Raw genomic sequence first — 24,362 nt, 5'->3', positions numbered from 1 at the left:
GAATTTTAAATACATGATAGAAATTTCAAACAGCATAGAAATTTGGATAATAATTGAAGTCTAAAATGATTCTGAGATCTTAAATGGATTATGTACAATTCTCTTTGAAAATATTTCAAATGAAAATATTTTTGGGGGAATAATTTAATATTTTTGCTGCAAAACATGACTTGTATTTACACAATTTAAAAATCCTGTACAATTAAAAGCTTTTGATTATGTAAAGTTTACAAATGGAAAAATTTTAGGTGTAGGTACAGAATAGTTAACAAAAGCCTCCCTTTCCTCATGTTAAGAATGGATTTCTAAATAATAACATTTAGGAACCCATTCATGAGAAGGAGAAACATTGTTAAGTATTCTGTTTTTACACCAAATTTGACTAAGTCAGAAAAAAAATTTTTTTGGTTAAATTTGATATAAAGTTAAATTCAATAACATCTCTAATCCATTGTTTCTCCTTTCATTATTTCATTATGTTCAAAATGGAATACTGAAATTAGTAACTATTCTTTTTAAAATATATTGTATCATTTCTTTAAAGAATGTCAAATATTACCGATCAATTGCTTTGTTTTAAATCATATAACTTAATCTTAATAGAGACATAACTCTATGTATATTATATATATTGTACATAGATGTTGTGAAATGTTCTCTCTACCAAGCTAGAAATTTTCTGACATCTGCTAGTATCCTATATCTATATAAATCTACCATTTGCCAGTGTATGGAGTATCTAAGTTGGGGCACCAAATCTTATCTTATCCCTCTTGGGCAGAGTAAAAAAAACAAAACAAAACATAATTGTTTAACTAATAAGTCCCACACTTATCTGCCAAGCTTCCTATTGTACTGCTGCAGAATTATGTCTGTGTGTCGGTTTGATAAATACTTCTACAGAATGTGCTTTAATAAATTCACTACATTTATACCATCCCAACGTAAATAATCTAGACTCACCCAATCAGCAGAAAAATTCCACCCCTTCACTGTAGAGGCAATTTTTTTTTTCTCAGACCATTTGTCTTTGCCCTTCCCCCCCCCCCGCTCCATGTTTTCTCGATTGTACAAACATGCAGAAGTTTAAGTGAACAAGCATCTTGCTACCCAGCTCCCCAGGTTGCCTCTGAAAAAATAAAAAACATGATTCCTATTGCAGTAGCCTCTTATGCTTCGGTGGCAATGTGCTTTGTTTGGCATAAGAAAAGTTTTGTGATACGATTTAGTCTTTCTTCCTAACAAGGAACATGATCATATTTGTATTTGTTTAAATTTTTCACTAAGTATTTTCATTACATCCTTATGTGAACAGTTTTCCTGTTTCTTCACCATTCCATAATGTTCTTTGACAAACAATGCAAATTTATTTGGTGCTCGTGATGGTGTACCACTTGACAATAATACTTCAAACTGGCCCCGGCAGTAACCACAAACTTTCTTTGTTGTATCTAAAGATTTTGAGTGACGTCCAAAACTGTAACCGCATTGTACACATTTATAAGTATATTTTGTAGCAATATCATAGCCATGACAGCGCTTGACAAGAGGAAGGTAAGGAAAAATATGGTTAGCTTTGCATGCCCAGGATTTCCACAAATGTCCATGGCCCTCACGACTACCATTAACTAACCAGACGGCAGCATGACACATTTCATGAAGAAGGGTGTCACGTACACGTTCTGGAGTGTCACAAATCTTTGTGGCCAGACAAATTTCAGCTTTACGTTCACAATTTTTTTTTTTGTTTGTGTATTTAGACTTGAGAATGCAATGTCCGGCCGTAGTCAACAATCTATTGTTCCAATGGATAGAAAAGTCAGCAGGGAAATGGCCCTCAAAAACAGTATCATTATAAATTTTGAAAATTTTTGATACCAGCTCCACCCGATTCTGTTGAAAATGTGTAATGTATTTCTTGGCACTGCGATCCACTGAATTGCTGTTTGTACTAATCGAAAGTGACTTCAAAAAACTTGCATAATCTCCAGCTGGCTGGTTTGATCTTGCTTTTGATTCAGATTCATTGAATTTAAAAGATGGATGAACCCAGGAATGTTTTTTAATGTTATTTAATGCACCAATTCCTTTTGGTGTTACTTCACGAAATGTTGATGAAGAGGCTTTTATTGCAGGACCGTTTTTAATCTCAGTCTGTGGAAAATTAATTGAAGGTTTTTTAAAAATCTCTCTGGAGATGTTCACTTTTGGAGACAATACAATTTTACTTTTGCTATCGTTAACACTTCCTGTTTCGTGGGTGTCAGGTTTCTGAGTAACAAGTCTTGCAAGTGGATCAAACAATGACAATTTCTCAGTTTCGAGGCCTTTTCTATTAGTGGGATAAGACACACATTCAGTTTCTGTCTCACTAGACTCATCAGAAGTGGAGACAATAAAGTCTTTCATCGATTTTGGTGACCACTGAGGTATTTCTTTAGCTGGCGTTTTCATTTTTTCAAGAAAACATTCGAAATCATCATCATCATCAATCGAAGAATTACAACTTTCCGACTGAGAATTCCACTTGTTGTCAATGGCATTTTCATCTCGCAGTGCCCATTTGGAATTTAGTTTTGCAAAAAGAGAGCAGCTGTCTCCATTTTTGTTATTAATTAAAAGTTTTTGTTTACATTTGTTATCGTTGCCAGGATATAAACGAGAACCAGAATTATTTTGATGCTTCATCTTGGATCCATTTGAAAGTTTGTTAGTCGAATCATCAACTGATATTTTATGGGGAGTCAATAGCTTCTGAATTAAACTATCAACATCATCATCGTCATCATCATCATCATCAGACGACAACAAATCAATAAATGCGTTATCTTTTACATTGTTCGTATCAGTTTTTGATTTGTTACTATGAAGCTGGTCGCTTTTGTCGCAGTCATCATGTTGTTCGTCCCTCCTTTTTGCTGGAGATGATTTTCCTTTGAAAGATCCGTTGAAACTGCTACAGCTGTTTCTTGCGGAATTTTCTAATTTGGAATTTAACAATGACGAATCAGCTGAATTAAATAGAATTTTCTTGCAAATATTAGAAGACGAGTTTGTGACCGAATCATCTGAAAAATCAGTGGAAGTGGAAGACCGCTGATAAGCAACTCCTGTATCGTTCACATCAAACGAAGTTTTCTCTTCAAACTGAAAAGTTAATGAATCAGATAGATCCGTTTTCTGAGGGGACGATTCTTTAACAACATCAAGTTCATGATTGGTAAGTGAATTCATTTCCTCGTCTCTTCTTTCTCCTTTGTTCAAATCGGTAGGAGACAGATCAGTGCTACACGATGAATCCAAACATTTACTGGTTAAAAGAGACGTGGACTCCAATTCTTCCACACTGGAAATGGTACTCAGTTTTTTTGCTGCAGCTGTAACGTTTTTGGGACGACATTTTTTCGCTTTCTTTTTCTTCTTCTCTGTTGATTTGCTCTTGTAATTCATACATTTTATAGCAGAATTGATATCTTTATATTCGAACCAGCCGAGCTTCTGCCCAAGACTTGAAAACATATCTTCAACATCTACAGAATCCATGATTCGATATCTCCGACGACTTTCTTATATTTAAAATGATAAAATAAACCCTACCTTGAAATGTACTACGAGTGGTGAATCAACGAAAATAACAAGAAAACTACGTAATTATTTAAGAAAGTTTTAAATTACCGCCATGTTTAAATTCAACAAAGTTACCGTGTTTAGTTTCGTATAAAATATGCGAATAATCATATTAAAAGATGTTTATTCGAAACGAATTTAGAAATACACGTGTTTAAAAAAATTGTTATTTATTATAACGAATATATGAAGTTACTTTTTGAAACATAGTATATAAAATGATTTTTATTTAGTCGTATCTGCTAGCTCAAGGGAAGTAACTGTCATTAACTAAATTGGCGATCATAAATCCTACAAGAAAAGACCAGCATCCTTACACACGCATACTACTTTTAAAAAGAACTCATCATGATGAGAAAATACATCACTTGTTGTCACTAGCCCCCCCCCCTTTTTTTTTCAAGCTTTCGATTGTAAAATATACGTAAGTAGAAATGTGGAAAAGAAAAGGTTGTCAAATAAATAAAAATTTGATAGGCCTTTTTTTCTTTCTGTCTCATTTGCATTTGGTGCTTATTTAGAATTAAATCTATTATAAAAAAAACAAACAAAACAAAAAAACTAAATTGCAGAAAACTCTATGATGTACACACCCGTCACGGAACAAACATGTCATATTCTAAAACTCAGTTAAATTGATCAAGTAGTTTTCTTTTCTTTCTTTCTTTCTTTTGTTTTTTTATCTATATAGAAAATACATTTGGCGTGTGTTGTGGCCTAAATATTAAAGAATTAATATTTATAAAATTATCTCAGCCAGATATAAAAGCTCGATACGGGATTTCCTTGGATTTTACTTGTACAAATGGAAATTCTTTTAACTTTCTTGAAGTTTTACATTTGGATTTTACCGTCACTGGATTTTTTTTATCTCCCTCCAGACTATACATTCATGTGTAATCACCTTTTTCTTTACCATATTCCCTCTGCTTAACTTATTTTGTTTTCAAGTAAGATCTTTGATTTACTTGTTGTTTCATCAAATACTTCTGCATACAAAATCTGATCCCGAATTTTGCTAATTCCTTCCCTCTGATGAGAAGAAGAGTATTTCTTCGAAACTCCGCGGATTAAGGACTATCCATTTATCTAGTGTTTCCTTTCAGATTAAATATGTTTTTAACTCATTTCAAAGTGTTTTTTTAACATATTTCATTAACTGTTTGCGCATATATATTTGGCTGGCGATTATAGTTATAGGTAATTATTAGCTGGAAAAGTGGTACAAGTCTAGATTAGCACTCATGACGATAAACAAAAACTGGATCAATTAAAGATTAGATATCCCATAGAAGAAGACGAATACTGGTGAACATTTCAAATGACACCGTTTGTCCGACCTTGGCGTTGGTTGTTTGTAAACACGTCAAATAGCAGACAATTCGCGAGCATTTTTTTTTTTAAATGTATTTACAAAACTTTTTCAGATTTAAAAGAAAAAATATATATTTTCAAAACATTTTCTTTAATATTAAATATTTACAAAACTTTTAAGGATTAAAAAAAAACAACTTTTTTCTATTTGCACAAAACTTTTTAATGTACCTATTTACTATGTCTCCCCACGGGACAAAGTTAGACACCAGGGTCGTTTTTTAACGTGGAGAAAAGGTACAAAAATAAAAATTGTCTCAGTCGTGAAGGATTTCTCCTCCACCGAAAGAGAACAAGAAATAGAAGTGTAGCACAGCAGCAGCAGCAGCACTGCAGCAAGCATCTGAAGAAAGAACAGATATTACACTTTGATCTTGACCAAAAGGCAACCAATAAAACGAACGTATTTAAACAAAATATATTTAAATAAATGTGTGTCTTTCTGAGTGCGTATTTTTAAATATATTTACAGAACTATTTAATAAAACGGTACTCCTGCAGTATTTTACCCACCGATTTCACGATCTTAGCCGAGCGTTGACGAACGCTTTCGGCGTTAACGCCGACGAAAGCCGAGAATTCGGAGCTACGGTGCAAGAACGCTAAAAGTATGTGAATAATAGCAACATTACAAGGAAAAGATATTACACACACACAACAAAATGGATAAAATTAATACAAAAAATTTGGATAAAATAAATCACAAACACTTACCGTAAGTTTTTTTAAAGTAAAATAAATTTATTTTGTTGAATATTTTTTTTTTTGGTTCATTTTGTTTTCCGATAGCTTTTGGGGGGGGGGGTAAGCAACAGTAATAAACACTTCAATGTTTTTTTTTGTTTGTTTTTTACAAAACGTTATTAAACAGTAGCAACAATGTTTTTTTTTTTTGTTTTGTTTTGTTTTTTTCAGTAATGTTTGTAGGGGGGGGGACAACAATTACTGTTTATCTTTAGTTCCGACTGGAAGATTTTCTACTGACTGTAGAGGCAAAGTAGGGAGCAAAGGGTTTTCAGAGGATGTGGAAAGAAGCTCCTTCCCAACCGGGTAGCCTTCCGCGATTTGATATCGCTAAATTAAATAGCTGAAATGAAAGGCTGTGTATTTTTACTTTGAACAATAAAATAACTGAAATGAAACGCTATGTGTGTAATTTCAATGAAAATTATTCGTCTGCTGTGCGTTCGTTTGAAGCGCCCTGATTGGCTGATAGAGTATCGTACCGCTCGCCATGTTCCGGCGTTTTCCGACGGATGTCGATCAACGCTCGGCTAAGATCGTGAAATCGGTGGGTAAAATACTGCAGGAGTACCAATAAAACTACTACTACTAATAATAATAATAATAATAATAATAATAATAAAAATAATAATTATTATTATTATTATTATAATTATAATAATAATAATAATAATAAAAAATTTAAAAAAATAAAAAGAATGAACTATATTAATTACAAAACATTAGAAACTGAGAATTTCGGACGACTTACTTGTATTTAATTTGCCTTTGTGGAGAAGTAAGCAAATAGCAAGTTTTTTTTTTTTTTTTTTAATAAAAATGAAAATTATAAAAAGATTTGTATCGTGCGATATTACACTTCATCTTTTTAAAAATAAAAGTTATAAAAGATATGCGAATAAAATCTATTTTTTAAATCTCGATTGTTTATACTTGTTGCATGTTGCTGTACTTGTGATTTTATTATACAACAAAAAAAAAAATTGTCTCGGTCTAGAAGGATTTCTCCTTCCCTGCCCACCTACATCGCACTTTAAATAAATATTCAATTGGGTACTTGTACAGTTTAGTCAAGACATTAAAAAATGAAAATATCAAAAAAAGTTTAAATTGTATGTATCCGTTATGGGACGAAGTTCTCTGAAAAAAAAATTTCACTTAATTTCATCAAGTAGTTTTTTATTTTACAGCGAAAAAAATTTGTTATGATAACGAGCAAAATGTCCGATTTTTTAGGAAGAAAAGATAGTATTTAGAGATGGGTGTCAGCGCTTTAACTGTAGTTATCTCCCTTTGTCATTTATAAAATTCAAACAATTTTTTTTTTTAATCCAATATGGCCGCCTTCAACGCGCTCTCATAAAAACGTGTTTTTCCGCTGTAAAAAAAAACTACTTGATGAAATTAAGTGAATTCTTTTTCAGGATAACTTCGTTCTATAACGGATACATACAATTTAAACTTTTTTTTCGATATTTTCATTTTTTAATGTCTTGACTAAACTGTACAATTACCTTGAATTGTATTAAAAACACACAAAGAAAGATTTAAAAAAAAAAAAAAAAAAAACTGTACATAAAAATTAATCTTGGTTGTAAAAGTCCGAACAAGTCAGTTATTTTATATTTGTTTCTGCCATTAAAAAGTTTGGTTATAATAATTTTGGGTTTGTATTACTGTACACATAGATTCGAAAAAGTTGTCAAAAAACAAATATATAACAAATAAATGTTATCAAAGGCAAGATAAGTTACTTTTCTACCAAACTGGATATATTTTTTGTGTTTTTATTCAATGTAATATATTTATTCAGCTCGAAAAACATGCAGTGTTTACCGATGTATTGGACAATTCAAAATGGCGGCCGACTCTCTCTTAAACACGGTAAGTTCGAGAAAAGGTGTTATAAATAATAAACTAGACAAAATATTATTAAAAAAACACCGAATATATGTCACGGTAATATATATTGAGCGAATTTCTAACAGTATTTAGTCTAGTTTATTATTTATAACACCTTTTCTCGAACTTACCGTGTTTAAGAGAGAGTTGGCCGCCATTTTGAATTGTCCAATACATCGGTAAACACTGCATGTTTTTCGAGCTGAATAAACATGTTACATTGAATAAAAACACGAAAATTATATCCAGTTTGGTAGAAAAGTAACTTATCTTGCCTTTGATAACATTTATTTGTTATATATTTGTTTTTTGACAACTTTTTCGAATCTATGTGTACAGTAATACAAACCCGGCTTATTTATTTATTTGGTATTATTTTACAACCTGCCCCAGCGTAATATAACTCCCCCTCAACCACTCCATGTTAAGAACGGTTTTCGGAATAAATAAAAAACAACCTCCCCATGTTAAGAACGGCTTTTGAGGTTGGGGGGGGGTGTTTATTCTGAAAGATGTTCTTAACATAGAGAGGCTGGGGCACGTCGTAAAAATTTACCAATTATTATTATTATTATTATTATTATTGGCTCACATGGAGCTTTCACACAAGTCAACAAACAATCTGATTATAGACCTGTGGTGTTCTCTTGAAGCTGAGTGACAACAAGTCTCCCCAGACGTCCAACTCTCTCCTCCTCCTTCGATAGCATTTGCAAATAAATTTGCATCATCGCAACAGCCTCTTACCATTAATTTCTCGCTGGCAGTGGCCATTGGTTTATACTGGAATTTGAGTGGCACTAAGCCTCCCCAAGATCCCAGTTCTCTTCACACTTGTCCAACGGAGGTCTGGCCAGTGCTCCCTCCTCGGTCTTTCCATCCTCCTTGACCCTTCTCGGCTCTTTGGTATCACTTTTCTATTGGGGGAACGGTGGTGAAACAATGGAGGGGATGCATGATGGGGGTGTAGAACATGTAGTTCTGCAGCTTCGGTGTTCTTTATTCCCTGTAACACTTCTTCGTTATATTGTCTTGTGTTATTCTCCGCATGCAAGGGTTTTCCTTAATATTTCAGCCGTTTTCATTATCGTTAAACGTATTTTTGCAGCTATTCCTCTGATTCCAATTTCTGCCATTCTTTTTTCCAGGTTTTTCGGAATTGTTCCTAGTGCTCCTACTATTATCGGTACTATTTTGATTTTCTTCATCATTCAAATCCCTTTTAACTCTCTGGCTAGTTCTGTGTATTTGCTTTGTTTCTCCTTTTCTTTCATACTCACCCTGTGGTCAGCTGGGACAGCAAAGTCTACGATTTGACAGGATTTCTCTTTCTTGTTAATTATTATGACATCTGGTCTTCTTGCTTGGATGGGTTTGTCCGTTTGTCTGTCCATGTCCCATAGGATTTTGTGGTTCTTGTTTTCGAGTGCTGTTGCGGGTTTATGCTTGTACCATTTATCTTTACGCTCAAAATGCAGCCGTTTGCACAATTCCCAGTGCACCACCCTCCCCACTTGGTCATGCCTGTTTTTGTATTCCTTTTGGGCCAGTTTGCTGCATTCACTTACTATATGGTTTATCGTTTCGTCTCTTTGTCCACAGAGTCTGCATTTGCTGTTTTCTTGTGTTTTATCGATCCTTGCTTTGATATGGTTGGTTCTTATAGAGTTATCTTGTGTTGCAGTTATTATTTGTTTCTGCTACAAGTTTCTCGGTTTATATGTCCTTTTCACATCCATGTGCAGGTGTTTTCGTTATTCTCATCTTTTGTCATTCTTATGAATCTTCCGTGGAGTTGTTTCTCTTCCCATTTCTCTTTTCTCGTTTTGTCTTTCTGTTTTGTTGGTTTTCTCCATGTCTCTCGTTGCCATAATTATCCTTTCAGTGGTTTGCATTATGTATTTTTCTAGTTCTTTTTTGTGTCCTTCACACAATCTTCTATAGAGGTCAGTCCTCTCCCGCCGTCTTTCCTTTTCACGTAGAGTCTGTCAATATCATCCTTTGAGTGTAGTGCATTATGCATGGTCATGAGTTTCCTGGTTTTCTGGTCGAGCTGTCTCAGTTCTTTTGTCCATCCTATAAACGGTCCAGAGTATCTCACTAGTGACACTGCCCATGTATTTATACCTTTTATTAGGTTTCTACTATATAATTTGGTTTCCAGGAGTTTTCTTGTTCTCCTGAGGTATTCCTTTCCAATTTTCTCATTCATTTCTGTTGCTCTGATGGTGTTCGCTTCCAGAATTCCCAAGTATTTATAGTTGTCTTGTTCTTCTAGTGCCCTCATTTCTGTTTGGTTGAGTATTCCCATGTCTTCTGTCGTTTCCAGTTTTCCCTTCTTTTATAACTAGTAGTGCGCACTTTTCCATTCCAAATTCCATTTGGATATCTTGGCTGAGGATCCTGGTAGTGTTAATTAGTGTCTCTAGCTCCTTTTCGGTCCTTGCAAAAAGTTTCAGATCGTCCATGTATATCAGGTGGTTCATTTTTTCCTCTGTATTGGGGAACTTGTATTCGGCTTGGCACTTTCTCAGAATACTATTCAAGGGCATCATGGCTATGATGAACAGTAATGGTGATAATGAGTCTCCTTGGAAGATGCCTCTTTGTATGTTAATTTCTGTTATGTGTTGTCCATCAGCTGTCAGTTCCAGTCTCCATGTCTTCATTGCATTTTCTATTACATTAGTGATCCTGCTTGGTATTTTATACATTTTTAGGCATTCTATTATCCATGCTTGGGGGATCCTGTCATACGCTTTTTTGTAGTCGATCCATGCCATGTTTTGTAAATATATATAAAAAAGCGCACTCAGAAAGACATCCATTTATTTAAATATATTTTGTTTAAATACGATCGTTTTATGGTGGAATCCAAGTTTAGCGTTACAAATTCCAGAGAATTATTTGAGGGTGGGCACTATTGCCAAATGAATTATTTTGTGCTAAATAGTTTTTTTTGTTGTTGTTGTTGTTTAAAAAATTAATCATTGTAAGCGTAGAACAAAATATCGAAACAGGTCATTTTGTTCCCCTTATCGCCATCATGTAAATTGAAAAATAAAAATGTCGACCTGTCCTTCTTCATAAAGTGATCCTTTAATCTGATTGGTCCAATTTTTTTTCTTCGAGTGTGACCTGCCCTTGGATTTGTCTATTTTATTCCATTCAAATGTAAAATGAATTTATTTTATTTCATTCAAATGTAAAATGAATTTATTTTATTTCATTCAAATGTAAAATAAATTTATTTTATTCCGCACAAATGTAAAATAAATTTATTTTATTCTGTTCAAATGTAAAATAAATGTATTTTATTCTATACAAATGTAAAATAAATTTATTTTATTCCGTACAAATGTAAAATAAATGTTTAATAATGTTTTCGTTTGTTTTATTTTATTTTGTTCAAATCTTGTTTAATAATTTTTTTCGTTTGTTTTATTTTATTTCGTTCAAATGGAAAATAAATTAAAAGAAAGGGAAAATCCCCCCACCTCCAAGATCAGGTCACTCTCGAAGAAAAAAAAAATGGACCAATCAGATTAAAGGATCACTGACATTTTTATTTTTCAATTTACATGATTGCGATAACGTAAACAAAATGACCGGCTTTGATATTTTGTTCTACGCTTACAATGCTTAAGTTTTAAAAAAAAATACTATTTAGCACAAAATAATTCATTTATAGAACTTGTAAACAGTGGCGGCTCGTGTCTAAGATTAGTGGGGGTTCTGCTTCCAAAAGTTTTACGTAAAAGAAATTCGAATATATAGATAAATATTTAAGCAAATAATAAACAAATATTCAAATATCAGACGGAAATGGATAATACGCAAAAACTTTTATAAAAAATATTTTTTTTAAATCAGAATAATAAAAATAGACATATAAATTTTGTTCCTTTTAAACTTTACAGATTAAATAAAAGTTTGCGTTTTTCTTCTGCGAGCAAACAAACGAAAAACATTTAAAAATACATTTTATTTACAATTCTTTAATAAATTTTTTTTATATAAACAAAAAAAAAAAATTTTGAAATGTACTTGCCTCCCTATGAGGATAAATTTAGTAGTTTACTATTTGAAAAGAACGTTTTATTTAATAACTGTAGGAATTATTTTATGTCAAAGTGGGAATTTTAACTAACATGTTCGATGCTCTCTATTGAAGGCAAGAAATGAAACAATTACAAAACAACAAACCCTACCTGTAAAATTCAAGACAAACTTTATTGGTACACAGGATATTATTGCAAAATAGTGTGCCCATCTTGCGTCCAACTGTGGAGCTGGTAGTTTGCTTCAATGAAGCGCGAAGCGGTAGGTGTATCAGAATTTTTGTAGGAATTTTTAACACGAAACTGCGAATAAAATAATAAAAATCTCGTAATTTCTCTCTTAAAAGTGGGTTAGTTATTTTCTTTATGGATTATACTTCCAAAATAAACTATTAAAGTTGTTTTAAAAGTAATAGAAATATTTTTTTTTTTTTTTTTAAAAACAGTAATGAATTTTCCGAACTCAATATTTTTCAATTTTTAAACTTTAAAAATCTATCAAAATTTTTCTATTGATTCTATTTTTACGATATTTTCAGGGTCAACGTGAACTTTTATGCTCTTTCCAATAAACCGAATATAATATTTTAGACAAACGTTTTTTTTTTAATTCACGCCCCCCTCCCATTTTCAAGTGTCTATTAAAAAGTAAATAATTAATTTACTCACCAAAGTTTTATATATCACAAATTGAAGATAAAAGAGCAATAAATAATATATTCAAATTTAAAACAAAAATAAAGTAGTGTTTTTTAGAAATTTACCTGTAAAGTCCGAAGTTTAAAACCTTTTTTTTAAAAACAAAACACGTTTGTTTTTGTTTTGTTTTTTTAATGAAACCTTGGTCCTTACTCCTTTAATTGAAACAAAAATTAGGGCTTGAATTACATTTTTCGAGGAGTTATAAGCTTGGAAAGACTGAGTGGGATTATTCAATATTTTTCACGAAATTTCTGACACACCTAATGAAGCGGTAGTTCTTTGGTCCGTTTGCAATCCACATTCTGCCGTAGTCTGTTGCAGGGAAGGATTAATTTAGCTGTGTTCCATTGGACCTCATGGCCCTAAAAAATTGGTAACAATGCAAGCAGATTGCATACCGAAGATGAAAGGTTCACAATGATAAGAAAGATCTGTAACGTGGTTGTAGACATTCTGTTTTATAAGTTATTTTTATAAGTGAGCCTAATTCATAGGTTTTTACAAATATGTTCTATACTTCATCCACGGCTGAGATCTGAAGCATAGAAGGCACTAATGTTAGTGCCCAAGTCTAGAAGACATAATAAAAATGAGTCCTTCCTCCTTCACTGATCTGGAACGAACTGAAGAAACTGAAAAGGAAATAGAAATTGTCGCCAAAGTCACATGACATGTCTGATTAGATTCGACCAATCATAACTCGTCGAGTAAATGGCAATTAGGGCTTGTACGATGATTGAATAATTTCTTACACATTGCTGAGAATGAAAGGAAAAAGTAATCAAGTTAAACATTACTTTTTTTTTATTATAACCATGAAATGTCAAATGACTTATGTTTTTTATTATAACCATGGAATGTCAAATGACTTATGGTTTTTATTATAACCATGAAATGTCAAATGACATGTTTTTTATTATAACCATGAAATATCAAATGAATTATTTTTTTTATTATAACTATGAAGTAAGAAATATTCTGACAGGACTTGCTTGTTGTGTGAAGGTAAACAATATCAATTTAATATGTACATGCTCTTGTTTGCTGCTATTATTATTAACAACGATAATACAAGTGATATTAATTACAAATAAGGGAAGGTGATTTATCATCGAGTCAACCGATAACCAACTAACTGATTAAAGTAATACTTTATCCTCACAATTAGGACATAACTGTTCTCCCTCAGTGTCCCTTAGTTTGACCCTGACACAACTGAAGTGATACCACTTATCACAAGAATCGCAACACACCATAAGGGAATTTTCATCATTAGCAATGGAACAAACTGGACAGAAGAATGGACCACCCTCCTCCATAATTTCTGCTGAAGCAGATTCCTGTTCATCCCTAATTTCCAGGGGAATGAAATGTTTCAATGAATATACCTGCTGATATCCATCCTTCAAGACTGAGACAAAGTGAGCCTTATTATCATTACCGTTGATAATTTTAATAACTTTACCCAGGCTCCATTGATGTCTAGGTGTATTAGGGGTTTTGATTAACACAATCTCACCCACTGAAAGTTTTGGAGAATTAACATCCTGAATGTTGGCATTAACTTCTCGCAATGACAAAAGTTAGTCATTATTCCAAATATTCATAAATTTGTCAATGTATTCATCCATCATTTGAAGTGAATGTATTAGACTAGTTCTATGTGGCAGATCAAGGTACAGTTCCTCCGATCCATAGTTGTTAATAAACAAGTCGGAGTGATAAACTGTTTGCAAAAAAATGGTTGGGGGTCAGAATATCAAGACCTCTATCCAAGGAAGGCATATAAGTGAGAGGCCTATCATTCATGGCCTTCTCCACATCAGAAAGGGTTAGGAACTTGATATAGTCGAATTTCTTCTTGCCCATTAACTTCCTTAAACACCGTTTGACAGTTCTGATAAGTTTCTCTCAAGCACCCTCGTGCCAAGCAGAATAAAGGGGAATAGTCAAGTGTTTGATAGAGGTAGACTTAAAATGTTGTTTAAAATCGTCCGAGATGAATATATCAGATAATAGGATACTGGACGCTAAAAATGACTTTGCATTGTCCGAAGAAACGTGATGAATTGGTGAACCCAACAAAAGTCAGCAAGAACGAACATGTGCTCATGTCTGGCAATAATTCCATATGCATGGAACGCGAGCTCATGCAAGTAAAAAGCAGGATGTACATCTTAACATATTTGTTATTACTTTTTACGAAAAAATGTCCAGTGAAATCTACTCTCACTTGCTTGAATGGATGGATGAAGTTTACTCAATGAGAGGGTAATTGAGACCTCAAGGGGGCCTTGCAGGGCAACACATCAATTTTCCTGCATGTAATACAATTGCGTAAAACTTTTTTAACCGCTTGTCTCCCCAGATGGATCCAGAATCTGGTCAACCTCAATTTGCTTAGTTAAACTGATCTCCATATGACAGCAAGATAGGTGAGCCTCATTGATAACCAACTTGATCAAATAATGTTTTTTTCCCAATAGTATAGGGAATTTAACCTGAAAAGGGAAAATGTTGGACTTATGGATTCTCCCGTGAGTCCGTAATAGACCATCCTTATCCAAAAACAATACCAAGGCAGACACCCTCGGGGGCACTTCTTTATTCGAAGGTTGTATCAAATAATTCAATTCAAGGGTGAAAACTTCGGATTGTATTTTTTTATGAGCAATAATTTGGCTCTAAGAAATGTATCAGATTTACGGTGACATAACATGTCACCAAATTTTATGACTTTCTCCAAGACGTTAATTGTTTATAACCAGAAAAAAGATGGAAATCTTTATTGGTTAGATTAGTAGTAATCGCATCAAAATTATCTACCTTGAAATTCAACTTTGAATCGTTGGAAAATAAAGGGGAGAAAGGAAAGGGTTTTTGATACCCCAATTTAAGGGACACATCAAATTCCTGAAGATTTAAGAAACTGGTCCCAATGAAATTATTTACAGGCATGTTAAATTCCTTGGGTTTATGTTTAATCCTAGCACTCAATTGAAACAAAATAGCCTGCGAAAAAAAGGACCTCTGGCTACATGCATCTATCAGGCAGTAGAAGTAACTCAGTTGATTTTTTGCTTTCATAGGAATGTTAAGGACTGAACAAATGCAACTCTCAGATCCTGACAGTGTTGTCCATACTACAAATGCTTTTGGACACATAATTGAAAAATGGTTTTTCAGACCACAATTGTTGCAAGGGTAAGAAAAACATTTAACTCCTTTGCAATTGATATCTAAGTGTTCACCCAAACATCTAGTACACAGGTTAAGATCTCTGGCCTTTTGAGACTTAGCTTCAAAGGTTTTAAAATTATGACAGTCTTTAATATGGTGATCAGTAGATTTGCATAACTTGCAATTTCTATTAACTCTATCATTGCTATTAAACACTCTGGACATATTTGGATCCTTCTTTGCATTAAGGAAATTGGTGTTAAAACAATCTGCCATCTTGGTCTTCTCTTCAAGAGAAGAAGAAGAGGAGGAAGGAAATTTTGGCGGGTAATGTTCCCGCCTTGAAATTTAAAAGTCTAAAACGTCAAAACTGTGAGACAAGATAGCCGAAAGATTTGAAAAACATTCATTAGTCTGATTCATGATTTCTCTGCAGATTACATCGGGGAATTTGCTAAACAAAATGTGAGCAAAACTATCTCCAGAAAAAATCCGTTCCAAAGGACTTGTCCAATTTGGACAAGTCTGACAACCCGTCCAAGATATCTTTTTAATTCCTTTAGGGAATGAATGTGTGCACCACGAGGAATAATCTTTTCAAAAATTTAATTTTTGATTAAGGAAGGATTTAAAAATTTATCCTTTAAACATACTAAGGCCTCGTCATAGAATCATCAGTAGAATCAAACCCAGAAATTAGTTCGAAAGCCTTGCCTAATAATTTGGTCTTTAAGAAAAGTAATTTATCTGCTTTCCCTAAATTTTGGGAACAGAATTCGAACCTTCTTCGAAATTCAAATTTATCTGCCGATAAGGCTCCACTGATGTTCGGACATTCAAGATCCAGTTTAACTGGAAGACGTGATACAGGTTGGCAGGAGTCACCAAGATCTCTTCTGCCATTAGAAAATTTTATCAATTTCTCCCTGATTTTGGAAACAAATTGTGCCGAATCCTGGCACAATCCTAACCCTTCCTCCACAGGGGATTTTAAAATCAGTTGATCAAATAAATCATTTAGTTCATCCAACCATTTATTAAAATTAGTCATGCTCGATTCTACACAAATCGAGGATGAATTCTCCAATCACTCCAAAGTGCCAGAAATCCAAAGCTTTTTTGCTTCTATTTTGTTGAGTAATTCCTTAGAAGTCATGTTAAACTATAATAGATATAGGAAGGCTATGTGAAATGGCAGGACTGACCTGTCAACATCAAACTTAACGACAGGTAATTTAAAGGAATCCTGAGAGAAAATTGACTATACAAAATTATTATGAACTTCAAAGGGAACGTAAACGATTTCACATCTAAAATGGATATAACTGTTATTTCACAAAATAAATAAGATCAAGCAAATATATATGAATATGCGATCTTTATAAATGATAGCAAAAAAATAAAAATGGCAGACAGACAAGTGCATCAATGATTAATAGTATAGTTTTACAAATATGTTCTATACTTCATCCACGGCATAGAAGGCACTAATGTTCTTGCCCAAGTCTCCTTCCTAGAAGACATAATAAAAATGAGTCCTTCCCCCTTCACTGGTCTGAAAAGAGCTGAAGAAACTGAAAAGGAAATAGAAATTGGCGCCAAAGTCACATGACATGTCTAGTTAGATTCGACCAATCAATTCGATGGATACAATGGCAGTTAGGGCTTGTATTATGATTGTATAGTTTCTTACATAACAGTGTTATTTATTGTGGGAGCCTTTCCTCGTCTCACACAAAAACATGCATTCACATTTCAAGGCACTTTTCTTGTCATATACATACGCGCACACAAACATATGCGCACATGTACACAGAAGTAGATATATTCACGTTCGCATATCATATGTACACTCACATTCACGTGTATACACACACATGCTAACGTACACACATGTATGTGCACACGTACGCACACATGGGCAACGTCACTTCCCCTTTCAAAGGAAATCCACACATACGCAAAAGACCAACGGAAACAACTATAAAAGCAAGAGACAAGCTGTTTCCAGCCCTTTTTCGAACCAGCTCTCGAGCTGAGAGGTTCGACGAAACAGCCGCCTCCCAAAAAGGGAGGCGCGCGCCTGTGCACGTCACGTCCCCTGCTACTGTATATGTGGGGGCAAGAGTTAACAGGACGTACGTACACCTTACATGTTTTTTATCTCCATGGCGTGGATTGACTTTTTCTCATTTTCTTTCTCTCTCTATACTACAATAGACTTCCCTTCTCACCAGCTAACAACGAGAGACACACACCAGACTGGATCGACTTTCTCTTTTTCTCTCTCTACGACCATAGACTTCCTTCTCACCAGTAAACAGCGAGAGACGCACGCCAAACTAAACATGTGTAGTACACTTTTCTTTCATGTGTTTCTTCATGAAATAAATTCTAGTTTGTTTACTTCAAATAAATGCATTGTTCGTTTCTTCCTCAAAGCAATTCATTTTTCCTTTCTCAATGCAATTCATTTTTCCTATTTTGTACGACTGGAGGATATGTATAATATATCCACCAGTCCACTACAAATTGGTGACACCCGAACGTGAAATGAACACGCATTCCCTTCTATGCCTTAGACCGCTACAAAATTGGCGACACCCAAACGTGAGATGAACACGCATTTCCTCCTAAAACCACAAGTTCCGCAACAAACTGGCGCTTGACTGACATGAAACAAACACACATGGTGACCCTACTCTTTTTGAAAGAAATTGTTTTGAGCGAGACACGCGTTTTGTTTGATAAAAAAAAAACAAAAAAAACATTTCAACAAAGAAAAACAAGTGACCTACTACCAACAAGAACCTCAACGAACTACAATGATGAAACCCCTCGTCAGACTCGGCAGTGTGCTGTGTCATTGACTCAGCTCACTGAGTCAATGATGATGATGCTACAGCATGCTGCTTTGTGGTCGACTCCCCCGTTTGGGTGGAAAAATGCCCTTTTTATACATTTCCAACCGGCTCCACGGAGGGCTTCAGAAAAAAACATTTTTAAAAAATTTGTTTTCCTCATAATCCGATTGGGTGAAAAGAATAACATTCTTATGATGTAAGATTCTTCTTACAGCGTTCGCGTGAATGAGTGAAGTTTTGCTTATAAATCCACCGAACTTGCGTGGGTGGAAAAAGGGAAATGTATGCGCAGCTGAAACAATGTTTATACATCCGTGTGTGCAATTGGGTTTTACAGTTGGGGCAGCATGCCATTATTCTGTTTTGAGTAGATTCAACGCGGCGGCGTCAGGACTACGATAGATTTCTAACTAAAATGTATTTTCAGCATAAAATGTTTCTTCGCTAGTTTGCTTATAGAAAAAAATGCAAACAGTTTTTTTTTATTCTATAAAGTTTAGTTGCTACAAAATAAATAGCATGTAAAACTACTATAACGAGACTGATTACTGCCAATCACCCTGGGTGTCCTTAACCTTGTCAGATTCCACCCGATGTGACAGGTGTTCTCTTGATCGAATCGTCTCCTACCCTGTGTAGGTAGTCCCCGGGTACATCAATCACTCCACTGGTCCTTGTGGCTTGCTGCAAAATGAAGACTCCTCACCACAAACAAACAGAACTCCGGTTTATAACAATAACAAACTATTTATTAATTTTTTTTTTTTTACATAATGATCACCACTTATCAAGGCCCGGAAGCCACTCAGGGATAAGGGTTATTGCAAGTACATTACGTTAGTGTGGAGATTTGATGAAGTGTTTACTTAAGGAGGCGGTTCATTAGGAATTTGTTAACATTGGACTTGAAGACATCCAAGTTGTAGTCAGGAGGGAGGCAGGCAGACGGAACAGAGTTCTTCAGGCGTGCAGTTCTAAGAAAGAAGCTTTGTTCATGGAATTCACGTTTTGATTTAGGCACAGATATAGAGTGGGGGAAATTTTTCACAGTGGATTCAGCTAGACGGGTGTTTGTCGTGAAAGATTGGCGAGGGGGGACCAGAGATTGGAGTTCAGACGAGCACCTGCCATGGAAATAACAATAAAACAAGGATAGGCTCGCAACGTCTTTTCTGTGGGAGAGAGGTTGCAGGGTAGAGAAAAGGGTATCCCCCACTAAGCCACGAAGTCTATTTTGTACTCTGTCAAGGCAGGATAGGCTGTTTTTAGCAGCTCCTGCCCAGATATGGCAACAGTATTCCATCCTTGGACGTACTTGGCTTTTATATAGATAGAGAATTGCATCAGTAGTGAGATATCTTCTGGAGCGGTAGAAGGATCCCACCATCTTTCCAGCAACCTTGGCAACAGACTTGATGTACGTGTTCCATTTCAGATCAGGAGTAAAGGTCAAACCCAGAAGCTTGTCAAAACATGGGGCCTTACCCAGACGAGAGCCATCCATCACAATTGATGCCAGTAATTTCATTACTTCATAACAGCTACTGTCTAAATTGAGGTAACTGACTATAGCAGTGAAACGATGTAAGACCAGACCAGTAAAGTCACAGATTTCCCATTAACACAGGCTAGTTAACATCATAACATCAGGCCCTGAGGGCTCCCAAATCGGGAGCGCTTGACCAGCCCAGCCGTTCGGTTTGCTGGCTACGACTTTTCTCTTTTTAGAATTCCTTTTTCTAAATCCAACCTCTTTTCCCCACTTCTCCTTCAGAGAGTGGTTACAAACACCCTTCCTTCTTCCTCTTAGAGCTTATCTCTACCAAACCTCAACCCCCCCACCTGCACTGAGGTTTTTACTTATTATCAAATTAGGAGTGATTAGTCATTCCAGGTTGAACAATGCCTGGCGGCGACCCCTACCCTTGACCCCCATTCTAAGTTGTCAGCATTAATCAGCTAAGGATCTCTGTATCTCTTCATCCCCCTCAACAGATGTTTAAAAACAACCTTTCATGTTAACAGATATATAACGACAATGAGATAAAAACAATTATTATTTGTTTTTTCTCTTTCTGAGAAAATCCCAGACATTTCTGTTTTGTCCCAATCAGACATCAACACCCTCTCTTCTTCCCTCTCTTCCTCTATTTGACAAGCAAGACCATCTGGTGTCGCTGGGGGTCTTGCCATACTACTTCAAACAAACAAACAAACAAAAAGGCAGGTAGGTAGAGAAGTAACTTTTATTTTTATGATAAGATTTATTTATTGTATATTTGATTTTTACCCTTAGTCATGTGTTACCTTCACTGCTAAATCCCCGAATACTTTTAATTTAAAAAAAAAGTGGGTTTGCAAATTATATATTTCCGTTTGCTACCAAATTAAATTGCAACACTTAAAGTGTGCATATTTTTTATTTTAAGCACAATGTTCTATTTAGAAGAACACGTTATACACGCATTTTAATAATACTAATACTATTACTACTAATCATCATCATCATCATCATCATATGTAAGAAATTATTTCTCACATCCCAAATTTTACTCCTTGCAGAAGCAAAAGAATCCACAAATACAAAAGCCATACCTTTTAAACTCAAAATTTATTTGAAAGTAACAGTAATAAAAGTTTATTGGTTCTGGTAAACGGTGGCCAGTTTTGCCTACATACGCATGGAGCCAGTAGTATGAACTCCTATTTTCGGAGTGTTAGTTTTTTGTTCCTCGAAAGGATCCATGTATATTCATGGTGGACTCGATGGGAATGTTGGCGCCTATAATTATTGAATTGAGATAAGATAATTTCAGCAATATAAAATTGTCAATATAAATTTCAGCAATATAAAATTGTCTCTGTTTGGTGATACAACATGAAAAAATTGATGTAGCTCCCTGCACATGTGGGAGCTGATGGTTTCAGTCCATCCCTTGCCGAATTCCTGCATGGACTTGTGGGAGCCTTTTCTAGTCTCACACAAAAACACGCGTTCACATCTCAAGCTATATTACTTGTCATATACATATGCGCACACAAATATACGCGCACACGTACACATATCTAGATATATTCACGTTCGCGTACATACACTCACATTCACGTGTATACAATGACGAAACCCCTCGTCAGACTCGGCAGAAAAATAAACACAGAGATGTCGACTTCATACCGTAATATAAAAAACAATTCGAGCTCGACAAACATTTTTCACGGTTTCCTGACATTGCCCTGCAACAAACGCGAGGTGCAAAATCACATAGGTCTATGCCATTCTCTCCCGCACAGCAGACGCAACAACAAAGAAACAATTACAAGACATCCCTATCAACACATAGGAAGAAGCTGAATTAACAATGAGTTGAGATGCACCACGCACACGGATAAACTCAAAACTGGAAGTTTCGTTGACACCGGCAATTGGAAACTCGTTCAACACAAACGAATGCACAACAAACGCCCATACACCCAATGTACACACACTACCGCAAACTCACATGCGAAGACAATGGCAACTGGAAACTCGTTCAACACGAACAACAAACGCCTGTACAGACAATGTACACACACTACCGCAGACTCACATGCGAAGACAACGGCAACTGGAAACCCGTTCAACACGAACGAATGCACAACAAACGCGTGTACAGACAATGTACACACACTACCGCAGACTCACATGCGAAGACAACGGCAACTGGAAACTCGTTCAACACGAACGAATGCACAACAAACGCCAGTACAGACAATGTACACACACTACCGCAGACTCACATGCGAAGACAACGGCAACTGGAAACCCGTTCAACACGAACGAATGCACAACAAATGCCAGTACAGACAATGTACACACACTACCGCAGACTCACATGCGAAGACAACGGCAACTGGAAACTCGTTCAACACGAACGAATGCACAACAAACGCCAGTACAGACAATGTACACACACTACCGCAGACTCACATGCGAAGACAACAGCAACTGGAAACTCGTTCAACACGAACGAATGCACAACAAACCCGTGTACAGACAATGTACACGCTAATACCATGTACTTATTTGCGAAGACACTGTCAACTTGACACATGACGCCAACACGAAACAAAAATTTTCCTTCCAAACGAACAATTCACTTCACTATCCAAGCAACTCGTTGCACATGCCAGCACACAACAAAAAAACAAACAAACAAAACAAATGTCAGCCTAAAAAAAAAGAGTAAGCGCCTTTTCCACGCATAAGTAAATACTTTTTATTACGAACACACTCCTTTTTTGACGTTTTTTTTAAACAACCACACCAACAGTAAAAATAAAGGACAAAAAGTCAATTGCCGAAAACATTACTTAAAAAAAAAAAAAATATACACTGCATATTTTTTTTCTCTCCTAGGAAGAGGAGTATTGTGGGAGCCTTTTCTAGTCTCACACAAAACACACGTTCACATCTCAAATTACTTGTCATATATATACGTGCACATGTACACACACATAGATATATTCATGTTCGCGTACATACACTCACATTCATGTGTATACGCACACACGCTAACGTACGCACACATGGACAACGTCACTTCCCTTTCAAAGGAAATCCACATATGCGCAAAAGACCACCGGAAAGAACTATAAAAGCTAGAGACAAGCTGTTTCCAGCCCTTTTCGACTTAGGTCTCGAGCTGAGCGGTCGTTGGACCATTCGCCCCCCCCCCTCCACGTCACGTCCCCTGCTACTATGTATGGGGCACGAGCCAGTACGTACACTTTATACGTTTTCTATCTCCATGGCCTGGATTGACTTTTTCTCTTTCTCTCTATACTACAATAGATTTTCCTTCTCACCAGTAAACAGCGAGAGACGCACGCCAAACTAAACACGTGTAGTACCCTTTTCTTTCATGTGTTTCTTCACGAAATAAATCCTAGTTCGTTTAATTCAAATAAACGTGTTGTTCCTTCCTTCCTCAAAGCAATTCATTTTTCCTTTCTCAATGCACATTATTTTTCCTATTTTGTACGACTGGGGGATATGTATAATATATCCACCAGTCCACTACAGACTGCAAAAAAAGCATGATACAAAAAAAGGCGCCAAGCAAATCCCCTGACTTATTCAAAATTAACCAATGACGGCCGACCACTAAACTGCGTGGGCGGCCAGAACAAAAAGAGATGGTGAATTTAAATGGAATTTCTCACACACTGCCAAGGAGGGGGAAAAAAGTAATGGATAATCATTATTTTTTCCCCATACAAATTAATTAATACGGTCGGATAAATGACAAATAGCAAGTTAATCCAATAAACATAAGTCTTAACTGAGACAAATTTATAATTTCAATATGTTTTAATTCAGTTAAATTTCTTAACTTTAATATGTTTGTTTATTGGCAATTCAAATTAATTATAACTTTAATTCAGTTAAAACTTCTTAATATTAATATATGTGTGTGCCACTGTCTACTGTCAATTTCCAGTTTAAACTTCAAAATTCTCATGCATTCAGACATTAGCTAATTTTCACTATATAGAATGACCTGCGGAGCTTCATCCTTACACTTAGAACAAATCCACTCCCCTAAGGTATCTTGCTGATTAACTCCTACGCAGCTGAAATGGTACCAGCTGTCACAGGAATCACAGCACACCATGAGTCATGTTCCATCATCAGTAACTGAACAGGTTGGACAGAAAAAGGGGCCTGCCTCCTTCTTCTATAAACTCGGTTGATACAATATCATCAGTACCCTTAATTTCCAAGGGCACAAATTTTTAAGGAATGGACCTGTTCGCAACTGTCTTTAAGAACAACCGTGGAACGAACATTATTGTCACTTCCAGTAATTAATTTAATTATTTTTGTTAAGTTTTGAGACATTATGTTGAACAAAGATGGCGGCATAGT

General features: G+C 35.3%; 1 protein-coding gene across 1 annotated transcript; it reads right to left on the bottom strand.

Annotated features, from left to right (window-relative positions):
* Window positions 1-1,047: 1,047 nt before the first annotated feature.
* Window positions 1,048-3,715, bottom strand: LOC145241230 (uncharacterized). The gene has a single exon (XM_080104017.1). It carries the CDS (start codon window positions 3,541-3,543, stop codon window positions 1,255-1,257), a length of 2,289 nt encoding a protein of 762 aa, XP_079960143.1. The 5' UTR covers window positions 3,544-3,715; the 3' UTR covers window positions 1,048-1,254.
* Between the last annotated feature and the right edge of the window lie 20,647 nt (window positions 3,716-24,362).

Source organism: Euprymna scolopes, chromosome 1, assembly GCF_053919585.1.
Source record: "Euprymna scolopes isolate OS-2025 chromosome 1, ASM5391958v1, whole genome shotgun sequence".
In the NCBI taxonomy this organism is placed as follows: domain Eukaryota; kingdom Metazoa; phylum Mollusca; class Cephalopoda; order Sepiida; family Sepiolidae; genus Euprymna; species Euprymna scolopes.
This window is presented reverse-complemented; position numbering and strand designations above follow the sequence as displayed.